The following is a 12,157-nucleotide window of genomic DNA, read 5'->3' as shown; positions in this document are numbered from 1 at the left end:
CTTCCATTTGAGGGACTAGTCAAAACAAAACAAAACCGTTTGCATGTAGACAAAAGGTTGCTGATTGCGAACCACAATTAAAACAAGAAGGTCATTGTGACTTTAATCCGAAATCCGTCCTTAACAACAGGCATTATGAACTGTACGTACAGTACTTACAAATCATTCCTAAATCATGCTGGCTTAATTAAGCTGTCGCAACGGGAAAGTCCATTGAGAGGATATTGAATAGTTGTCTATTCCAATGTTTAACATATTTTCATAACTACATGACAAGTGGCAATATCACAGCGAAGTGGTCCTCAGGGTGCAAGCGGCTGCGTCCCACCCAAAATTGCATGAGCGAGCAGAGAAAACGTAAGAAATTAAACTTGCGTTGGTGATAACTCGTCCGCTGTGGTTGTAAACATTTTTGTGCTCTGAGTTCTATCAATACCCTCTCGGTTACAAGGGTCGGTAATTAAAAGGCTAGTGACCTGGAAATAGTGTCCTCGTTCGAAGATCTCCAAATGTCCGCATAAAAAATACAACATCAAATTAGAATAGCAATAGCACAAGGCCGAGTCTTACAGCTATAGATCTATTGATGTTCAAACACACCCTGGGGACACATTGCCATGATAGTCCTGAGTTCACCGTGTTCCCTGGTTTTGCTGTTCGGAGGGGTCAAAGTCAATCTAAATATACATTGTACACACATACAAAATAGAGACTTGTACACAGATACATGTATGTATGAATTATATATAACACAAACATAGTGGGGTCTGAGAGCACATGATCGTCAGGTTTTGAACAGATTTCTGGAATCAGCTCGAGCGCTGCTGTCATTAAAGAAAAATGTCAAAAACGAATAAATATTAAAATTCATGTTAATAAATAAAGTGTTTTTCTCTAAATGTTGTTGATAATATAATTTTAACTAAAAATTAAATAAAATAAGAATTAATACTTTAAAAAGTAACTAGAAGAGTGCAAAGCTTTCCGAGCGAAACGAGTTATCAATCAGAATTCAGGACCAAACTTAAAAATAAAAAATAAAATAATCAGATAAATAAATGTTTGGAGAGAAGGAATATAATTATTATTTATCCTTTTCAGGAAGCATAATGAAAAAGTCACATTCATGTGGATTACAGGGACCCATTGAACACTATTGACTTCAGTTGGCATGGAGGGGGGAGGTTGACCTATCATGAAACAGTGACACACTAGCATATTAATATTTAATGCACCAGTAGGCCCCTTTGAGAAATCCATTTGAACCACCAAACACACTTTCTACACAACACAAACATGATGCATATCGCTCAGAACCTGCAAATACCTGCAGCTGGATACAATTTCAGTCGTACGCATTCGAAATAACCACATTTCGCCCTGAACATACAGCATATTAAGCCGCATAACCCAGCTGTGAATTATAAATGAAGCTGATCTACTGCTAACGAGAAGCACTGACCGAGGAAAATGCTAAAGATATTGAGAAGTCATAATAAGCCACTGATGTGAACAACAGCAGCCGGCATCTATGGATTTTGTCTCTGGTTACCCACACCGATCATTGAGCTATTTGGCTCGTTTTCCTCTGTCCCTCTATAAGCACTGTCGTAGGCCAAATCCACCTGCCTTTACCATTAATTAGTCCTGAGAGAACAAATTTCATTTTAAATAAGAACTAAAAGGAGAAGTCGTGACAGTACTGTATGTCCGATAAGCACGGCTCTGCTAAGATTTACAATTATCAATACCGTGCAGAGACAGATGAGTTATCATGTTATAAAGGACAATGCTGACCTTGCTAAACTTCAATGTAATCAAGATAAAACTAATCTGACCTTTGTGAAGGACTATATTTTATTTAAAAAAACGATATGCATTTCAGCGCCGAAGTGATCGTCATTTTATGTGACTGATTTTAAAGTTTTAAGACCTGCTGGCAAAACACTCAAATAAGCCGTAAAGTGAGACAGATTACATTGTGCTTCTCGGTTTCCATCACTGCCGCCCCCCAAAGTGATTCACTAAAACATCACAATGTCATTTTTGGTGCCGGGTTTTAAAAAGAAAAGAAAAAAAACCTCTCAAAAAATATCAAAATACAGCGTATGGATTGATTACTATCCAGCACACACTCAGGCCGGTGATCTGATCTGAAAGGGGTTTTTGCCATAGGAGAGATAGTGGTGGGTTATGCATCAAACACACATATTGATTGATACCTAAACTGCTCTGAATTTAGAGTGAATGCATATGTATGCTCACAACACGTTACTTCTCTGGTCGATAAAACTTTCCGATGCATTCCAGTGCTTTAATATTTATGATAACAGCTAAATTAAGTAAAAGCTTTAAAATGCTGGGAGGTAGCATAATTGACAATTCCATTGTAAGTGCAGGAGGGTTTGTCAATATTAATTTTCTGGATCCCAAAGCGTCCCAACTGATGGGTCATTTATCCACACAGCTGGGGATCAAGCTCTCTGCAGTCCGATCGACCCCTACTTGACCCTCCAGGGCATGCAACAATGGCCTCGACCCCTGACCCTTAAAAGCAAACGACCTCACCCCATGAAAATCTTTGGACACTGGACAACATGCTGTTCCTAAAACTGAGCAGTCTTTAAAGGGATAGTTTACCCAAAAATGACACCCTCATCATTTACTCACCTGAAACCTTTATGACTTGATTCAGTGGTAAAAAAAAAAGAAAGAAAAGAAGATATTTACAGCAGAATGTAAAAGCTGCTCTTTTCCACACAACTGGGAAGTAGATGGTGAACATGTCCAGCATTTCTGCCATTTTCCCACATAAACCTTTCATATGGCTTCAGAAGATTTATCATATTAATTGCTTTTTGATTCATTCATGGCACTTTTTTGTCCATTTTGGTGCTCAACAGCATCGGTCCACATTTACTTTTGTTGTAAATGAAAGTAAGAGAGCAGCATGAACATTCTTCAAAACGTCTCTTTATGGGAATATGAAAGGTTTTGGAATGAAAGGTATAAAAAAAATATTTAGTGGTAAACTGTCCTTTTAACCTGACATTGCAAAAAGGCTCTCTTTACTAAACTGATTCCACTCATGCCTGAAAGAAATAACGAAAGCATTAGGTTGGTTAAACGTAAGGTCAAAGTCTTGGAATTGAGCCATCTTGTAGCCGTTCTGCCTGTAAAAACGCAATATTTCACATTAGGGTTCAGGAACATACTGATGATACGCACCTTTTTTCTTTAAAAAAGCCTTTCTGGTTGCCAGGGGGCTCTGACGAACTTGCTGGTTTTGTAGAAACCTCACTGCCGTGGCAATCTGTGAAGATGAAAAAAAAAAAAACCTTACATTTGCAGCGTGAAATGAGCTCATCAGTATAATAAAAAGTCATCAGTAAATTAACTTCACTGGAAATGAGAGGAAGACTCTGGAATTCTTGCAAGGCGGCTGAATTATTGTACATTTCCAACTCCCCAAGGTATATCATCAGCCAACAACAGGAACTTATAAAATAACCCTCCCCCTCCCAATAAGTATATGGAGGCCAGACCACCAAACCACTTTAGAGATAAATCTAGGAAATGAGTGAATCAGCAGTTATAAAATTATCCCATCAAGGTTTGCAGAACAAATGGGGTATGGAGTTTAATTTGCCATTATCCTCTTTAAGACAAACTCCTAGCCTTAAGTGAGCAGGGACTGGAAATCTATACTTAATGCTGAAGTGCCCATCTGTATCTAATAACGCCAGAATACCTGGCTAAAAACTTCAGTGATTCTTAAAGAAGAAAATGCATTATGATCAAATCACCTAGGCTGCATGTTGTAATGACTGAGTGTTAATGCACTAGAAAATTAAATATCATCAGAACACGTGTAGTCGGAAGTGCAGCGCCGTTCCCATCGATTCCATCGTGTTTTCCTTCGAGATGCACCTTGATCTGCCACTTTAGCTTGCTTCTCCTAGAATTAAAAAAGGGTCTCCTCCTCAAACACCATTATAGCATGAATTTGAAGTGCGGGCTCTGAAGTGGTGCTTTTAAAGAACAGATAAACATGAAATAACATCTGGAGATAGGGGGAAACGCACACTCAAGGATAAAGCCGAGCCGCCTCGTTATCGCACCTGTGGTCCCTGTGATTCAATTGTAAAAGTCATCCCTCTAATAGGTTGAAAGGTTTTGATTACTGTTCTTTTTCTTTAAGCGGCAAAAGATAAAAAGTGATTGAGCGCGCTGTCTGTGGTAATCCGTTTTAGGTAATGCATTGCATATACTAAAGACCTGTTTCAATCCAAAAGGATTGCATTTTGAAAATAGGCTGAGAAGAATGTGCAATAGTCGGGACGGCTGTATAATTCTGCGGTGACAAATCAAGACAGAGTGAGTAGGGGACCCGGTTTTCCTTTCAAAAACACATCATATTGATTTCAGCTTAAATTTATGGGGAACAACTTTGACTTTGTTGGATGAAGAAGGAAGACCAAAAGGGGGGCACTGACGATTTAGGGAACGGCATGAGATTATGATTCCGATAATTGGAATAAGCAAGCAGGCATTTGTCTCTTCAAATATCTGAGGCAGTGTCTGCATAGAACGCAACCTTAGTCACACCTGGTTTCAGAACACATCAGCGACGATGTTTTACGTTAACATGACCTTTCTGGAAATTTCTGGATCTCTATATATCAGTGTCAAAAATTATCCCCTAGAGTTGATTTTCAGGGGCTTTTTTTATTATTTTTTTAATATATTTTTCAAGTATCTTTTCTGACCATCAACAACAACAAAAAAACACTATGGGCCAGATTTACTAACAGCTTGTGCTAGCGCAAACCTTCTTTTGGTGTTAAAAAAACTGTCAGGATTTACTAAAGACACACAGTGAAAAACTAGCGTTGAAAAGGTGTGGACAGTTATTTTTGCAGCTGACCTTAATGCATATGAATTTGTAGGAGTTTCCCTTTCAGACGCAAAATTTATAGAAGGAGAGTATTTAAATGAATCACGCAAGGTGATTTACAAAGGTTTGCGCTAGTCAATTTACTGGTATTTGCGCTATTACTTACCTCCCCCAAAAAAACATGTCTTAAACCAGACGCTTATTTGCTCTGCTCTTGGTAGATTGGGTTGGTCGTTATGGAAATGATCTGGCTGTGTTTGTGTTCTTTAATTTGATTGGTGTCAGTAGATCACGTGCAGAACTTTCCAGTAAATCTGGCCCATTTGTCAAATACTTTAATTTATGAAAATTCTCTAATCATCAACCAAATCATACCATGTGTCATTGCAATAGATTAATTTATTAAAGTATTAATATGCATAATTATTGTTAACTTTAAACTTAACATATTATGCAATATTTCATGGAAAAAAATGTAAAAATAATCCAGGATATTGCAATAAAATAAATAAATAAAAAAAAAGTACTTCTCCCACTCTCTCTCTCTTATTTTTGGTGGCCTGGGCACCCAGTAATTTCTGACCACGCTATATATAAGCTGAGGGCATATTAAATTTATTCACCTGGAAACTTATGACAAGAAAATTGCAAAGTCCACATCGTCAAACTGAAGCACATCCTGCTTCATAAATGAACCAGTTCAGCTCAGCTCAGTTCTGAGAAGTCTTCAAACATGAATTGCAAGTGAAAATCAGCATTTGAATGGATGAGGTTTTTGAGTTGTTGGAGAATCACACAATAAGTGGCTTTTACAATCCAGAAACACTCCTTCCCCGCTCTATAAACACCACATAAACTGCATAAACCATCAATTTCTTTATGCACTGCACAAAAATGACGTTGCATGTACAGTAAATCACACTTTATAGGAAAAGAACATTCTCAATTGAGTCACTGCCAGCGAAAAAAAAACAACAGCAGGAATGTTTCATTTAAGATTATAAAGACAAAGGGGTCAAAATCGCAGCTCCTTGGCTTGAAATACGACTCTGTTTTGTGATTGAGACTAGCTTTTACTTGGATGGAAGGGGCACGGCATTCTTGTAAACACTCCTCTAAAAGATGGGATCAAAGTGGGATAACAAATGAGGGTGATGTCCATTTATTTTTCAAGAGTGTTACGTCTGTTCTTCAGGGAGAAGAAAAGTGCTTTTCTTTGCAGATGACACGGCTGCTTTATGCAAGTTCCACCCAGACATCTCAATCAATTATAACCACATTGCACAGATTTTAGTCTTGTCTACTTATTGACGTATAGATCACCCTCGTTGTCGTATAAGGTAGCAGCGCACGATCGTGCTTTTAAGGGGGAGAGCTGTATCATGTCAGTACAAGACACATTTGGTTTGGCAAGCAAAATATTAACTCAAATTAAAAAGGTGGGTGCATGTTTCTTTGCTGAATACCAGTAAATACTCTTTGTTAATCAACCATTATTTTCTAGTGTTTCTTGTAAGGCTAAAATTGCTAATGCACGGAAAGTGCTCCCTGTTCTAACCGATAATCTTTACAAATGAGATAAATGATCAAGTGTCAGGTGCAACCTAAAAAGTGGTGAAAACTCAATCATAGGGGCCGAGCAACATTAAGGGCCACGTCTGGAGACATGCCCGCCGTGAACATGATGACTGCACAAGGTCTTGCAGATCATGCCGTGTTGGTTATTGAGTTTGGATCGGACCGAGTTTTAACAGAGCACTTTTGCCTCACACTCGCCTTAAATTTGGAGGAGGTGGTCGTTACGCTTAACATGATGATATTGATCGGGAAGGAAATATAAATGTCCTATTAGGGAAGCCAAATTTTTAGAGTCAACCTCGTATGATGCTTTCATCATTTCAGTCTCCTTTAAAACAAGTTAAAAGTTCAATATCTGGTCTATAAAGGAGCATTTTGACAGTCAGTTTAATGAAAAAAAAAAAAAAAAAAAAAAAAAAAAAAAAAAACCAATTTTCCTGAATTTATCCTACTTACCCTAAAAATGAAATTCTAAGATTAACCAGTGAATTCTGAATACTTTTTTCCTATTTTAAGGACATTAAAACTTAAAAATGAGAAATTCTGACCTGTAAGAATTAGAGGAAGTTTTGCTTATAAATGCAGCCATATAACCAGTAGATATGAGAAGGAAGACTTCCCTTGCAAACAGGTCAAACAGGGAAATATAATTTTGCTCAAGGCAACACACTTACAAAAGTACTATTAAGCCAAACAAGATTAAATCAGTTGTAGATGGGGTTATTTCAAGATCTTGATCAGTGAAAGTGACACCAAAACTTAAAAACCCCTTAAAGAAAATGGGATTATATTAGTAAATATTCATATTGTATAAAAAAAATGACAAAATGTTTGTTTTAAATACAAATAATGTACATTTAAATGGCAGCTACAAGGGTCTTTTAGAATTGGAGAATATAGTGAAATACGTACAGTATGTAAATGTGCAAATATAATGATACAATTTGGACATCATATGCATACACTTATGTATTAAGATATTTAAAGTAGTGTGTAAGTAAATATTTAAAATAGCAAATGGTAGTTAGCTAAAAAAATTATAAAAAAAATCACTTTTGCCTTTTTTAATAACCTTTTAAACAAACACACACATACACTTTGAACAAAACAAAAAACAAAACCCTACAGGTTGTTTGTTTCAAAATACATGGGAGCGTTTATAGATTTCATTCAGTTTTATTAGCAACATAAATCTGCAATAGCTAAAAAAAAAAAGTTAGATAGCTTTGTCACTGCATATGATGTATGCATGAATAGCTGTACTTAGCTTTTGTTGAAAAAATTAAATAAAACTAAATCAACAAGGCTTTTTACTTTTACTGGAGTTCCTTTAGCGCGAAGTCACATGCACAAATTGAAACTTTGTGGAGGGTGGTGTGAATTGAAGTTATAGACCAAAAGGTGTGCCTGACTGTATACGAGTTTGATCTTGCTACAGGACTGTTGACAGTAATGACCGCTCCGTGAGAAAGGACAAGAGCTACCACAGCAGAAGGTGGGGGCCATCAGTTGGCACTTAAAAGCAAAGGGTAAAGGAAGCTAAAAGGAAATCATTAGCAGGTCTGGGGATCCAGTCTTAGCGTGAATCAATTCATTTCAAATTGCCCTGTACATTTGTGAAGAAGCACCCCTGATATAATAAAGGCCTAATAGACACTGATCCAATTGTGTTAGGTTGGTCTCAGATTCCTACAAAACAATGGTTTCAGGAGAGGAGAGAGGGAGAAAGAGACCGTAGTCGACTTTCTATATTAATTAACCTCTATCATGAATGATTCCATGACATAGATGGATATCTAGGACGCTTTAAGCGCTCCGAGTCGACTCTGAAATTGCAATGTGGGTTTCCTTGCAGTCAGATTCCTTTCAACTCCTGAAGGGTTGATGCACAAAATGGTATTTTTAATCTTTTATAATTAGATCTTAAAATGCCCTTCTAATTATGACAACTTCTGCTTTAAATGACCTTTATTGAGGAGAGCACACTGAGCAAACTGTGCATATGAGAGAGAGAGAGAGAGAGAGAGAGAGAGAGAGAGAGAGAGAGAGAGAGAGAGTTCATCTAAAACAGCTGTATGAAATCAATTCTTACTGATCAACTCCACACCCACACGACACAGACATTACATACATCAATAAATCATTCTTCATAAAGCAATGTGTTATTTTTGCTTTCTTTTCATTTCATTGTGATTTTTGGAAGATTTAATGTCATTTCAAACCTTTTTTTCTTCTTCTGCAGAACACAAAAGAAAATATTTTGAAAAAAAAATCTAAATTCAATGAAAGTCCACAGAGGTCCACGGGGGAAATATTTTCTGAAATATTTTCTTGCGCTCCACAGAAGAAGGAAATTCATACAGGTTTGGAATGACATGAGGGTGAGTAAATGATGACAGAATTTTCATTTTTGGGTGAACTATCCCTTTAAAATGTTTTGCCTCCCCCTTATTATCATCACAAAAATCTTAGCAGTCACTCCAACGGTCTTCAGCATAACTACGCGGTCTGTTTACGACTTTGAACTACTGAAAAAAGTGCATGAAAAGGGAATATCTCAGTCAGTTATGCCTTTACCCATCTTCCTTATGCAACCAAATCCAGTTTCAAAAGGTCACATTCGTGATAAATAGATCTATGCAAAAAGAGCCATTACTGATGACAAAGTAGAGCGATACACATTTTCCATGTGCTGCGAGTGGATAGAGCACAGAGACCCGCGATTACAGCGCTGATATTCAAATCATGGTGCAGGCAATTTTTTATGAATGTTCTGAACTTTGATGACTTAAAGGTCACAACAAAGTTTACCACCAAAACAAAACAAAAAAACAATAAATACAATAGCAGAGAAAAAGACAGTTGAAAGTTTTGTTATATGATATACAGAGGTTTGAAAATAAGTATGAACTAAAGCCTTCTGGACAAAATTGGGAATCCAGGATTTCCACACTTTCCACCAAAGAACTGTTGTTTTTGATGACTGGATAAGGATTTTCACTTTATATAAATTATACGTTATTATCCAAATAAATACGTTAGAATCAGGCATAACTAATAAAAGAAATATTGACTACAGAAATACCCATGATCTTAAAATTGTATTTCCAGGACTATTTATTTACAAGCCTGGAAATGGCAATTATGAATTTCCCTTATATTTCCGGAAACCCTGTAAAACATCATTTAGTTATTAAATTCATGACATCAACAGCATATTTCATGCTATTCCACTTTCACAGGAAAGACAGGTATTGAAAAGTACAAAATTAAAATAGTAAAATTTATAAATAAATATTAACCGGACTGTTATTTAAGCCTAATGGAAAGTCACAGGTTTATGGCAGAACTGACACACATTTGAATACACATAGATGTTTTCCAGCGACTCGCCTCACTCAGCCGAGGCTAATCTGTAACGTTAGCCTAACTAGTACTCAATACTTTCGATTACAGACCTGAAATATTTCCTCTTAACATGTAAATCAATAAAACATGGTAAAGCAGAGCATTTGCTGGAAACATTTCTGTTAATGTGGGGCAAATTTATCTTAATCGTTATTATTAACTGTTGGGAGATATGTCCAGCTTTCACATGTGATCATTTGTTTCCACTAATGAGAGAGCCAAAGTGTCTGTGGTGCCAGAATTACACTTCCAATGCATTTTGCCGGCTCACTGAGGTGTTCGATATAAGTCCTACTAGTTTATATGGCTAACTCAGAGTGGTTTTAAAAGATTTGTGACCAAAAAAAAAGCTCGTTTTGGGGTGTTCATTTAATCTGATCTCTTCAGGGAGAGAGAAAGAGATGCCTAACTTGCTTAATAAATAATAACAAATGTTACACTTATTAAAAAGAGACATGAATCTTAAGGTCTAATCTTGAGGTTCTGCTTTAAAAAAATATATATTTTTTATTATTATTTAGATTTTTACCATTAATTATGGACATATTTTAATTGTGTAAAATGTGTGTACTAGATGTGTTTGATATTAAGAGAGAATAGTTCATTTGGCTAATTTAATTTAATTTAATTTAATTTAATGTTGCTTAATAAATAATAACAAAATGTCACAGTGGGGTAAAAAAGACAGGAATCTTCAGCTCTAAAGGTCAAATTAAGCTTAAAAAATATAAATATTTTTTTCAACATTATTTTTAGACATTTTTGGAAAAGGAAAAAAATGTGTGAAATGTGTGTGTATAGGAGAGAAAGATGAAACTGTGGCCCTTGGACTCAGCAGTGAGAAAAAAAAGAAAGGAAAAAAAAAAAAACCAGTACTTAGCCCAGCTCACCGCAAATATTCCAGCAGTAATCCAGTAATGGATACTTCCTCAGCTCCTCAATTGGTCAAAATGTTTTCATACAATAATTTAATTCAGAAACACTTTTACAAAGCAAGAGTAATCAATTTTAATTAGTTGATTCCCCCCCCCCCCCCTATTGTATAAAGTTTAATGTACTGCCATCGATCCTCTTTGTTCTTTAATGCAGTGCTGCTTTCCTGTAATTTGAGGCATTTTTTTCTCTACTTTTACAGTCAATGATGACATTCGGTGACAGGCCGTGCAAAATGTCTCCGAGTTGTAAATGAGCAGGGCGTAAACGCGCACACACACACACACACACACACACACACACACACACACACACACACACACACACACACACACACACACACACACACACACACACACACACACACACACACACACACACACACACAATGCCAGTGTAATTCATAACAAAACCTGGGGGGAAAAAGCAAACATCCGATTTCAAGACAATCTAAAAGAAACGGAGCATAAATTAATAGCAGCCTATCGTGACTTGGTGGCACATCCTAATAACACGTTGTGATCCGGCTCATAGATAAACACAAAGGCGGTCTTAAACCCGACGCTGGATCCTTGTCCTTCATTTTCAGAGACACTACCACCCTTCACATCTAATTAGCTAATTGAAGCAAAATGAAAACAGCACCAATGGCAACAACGCCGCACTCATGTCCGAACCGCACAATGCAGGGTTTATGGAGAGGAAGGAAGAGCCTTCTTGTCATCTACGACTGCCATAACCCTGACGAGTGTCTTCCCTCTCCGCTACAGACGCCCACCTAGCACACACACACAAAATCAGAGTGTACAATTGTGCCACAGTCTCTTACACTAAACTAGCTAACAGACGTATAGTACATTGACAATTAAAAGGGAAATGTGCTTGCCGGCGGTTAGTTGATTAGGCATAAGCACAATATGACACTGAGAGAGGACGGCCATGCCACCGGCAGACAGATTGTGACATTCCGGTGACATTATCATCTCACAATGGCTTGCATTCGATAGCTTGGGACGCTTATTGCACGTTGCGGATCAACAGTTTTGCGATCTTCAAGAAGGCGAAGAATTGGTGCTGTGACCCTCTTGCTCGGTGACCCTACTCTCAATTACTCTGAGGGCGGTGGAGATGGAACCAACTAGATGGAGAGCAAAAACATAAAGTGTTAAGTAAAACAAAAACACGGTATGGGAGATACAGTTCGTAGACGGAAGAAAAAAGGCAGAGAAAGTTTAAAGAAGTGAGATCAGATAAGGAAAGAGACAAAGACAGGGCAACCTGGCCTCCCACAGGTCTATGGGTGCATCTCAGAAGATGAATACCACCATCTACTGGTTGCAA

At 37.2% G+C, this 12,157-nt stretch overlaps 1 protein-coding gene across 1 annotated transcript in view; it reads right to left on the bottom strand.

The window, feature by feature from the left end:
- pex14 (peroxisomal biogenesis factor 14) overlaps positions 1 to 12,157 on the bottom strand; it is a 78,063-nt gene that overhangs the window by 35,138 nt on the left and 30,768 nt on the right. Inside the window, exon 3 of the mRNA XM_081387209.1 lies at positions 3,229 to 3,313. Coding sequence (XP_081243335.1) covers positions 3,229 to 3,313 — 85 coding nt within the window. The remainder of the gene's footprint in view (positions 1 to 3,228; positions 3,314 to 12,157) is intronic.

Source organism: Scardinius erythrophthalmus (genome assembly GCF_964197995.2).
Source record: "Scardinius erythrophthalmus genome assembly, chromosome: 15".
Taxonomy (NCBI): Eukaryota; Metazoa; Chordata; class Actinopteri; order Cypriniformes; family Leuciscidae; genus Scardinius; species Scardinius erythrophthalmus.
This window is presented reverse-complemented; position numbering and strand designations above follow the sequence as displayed.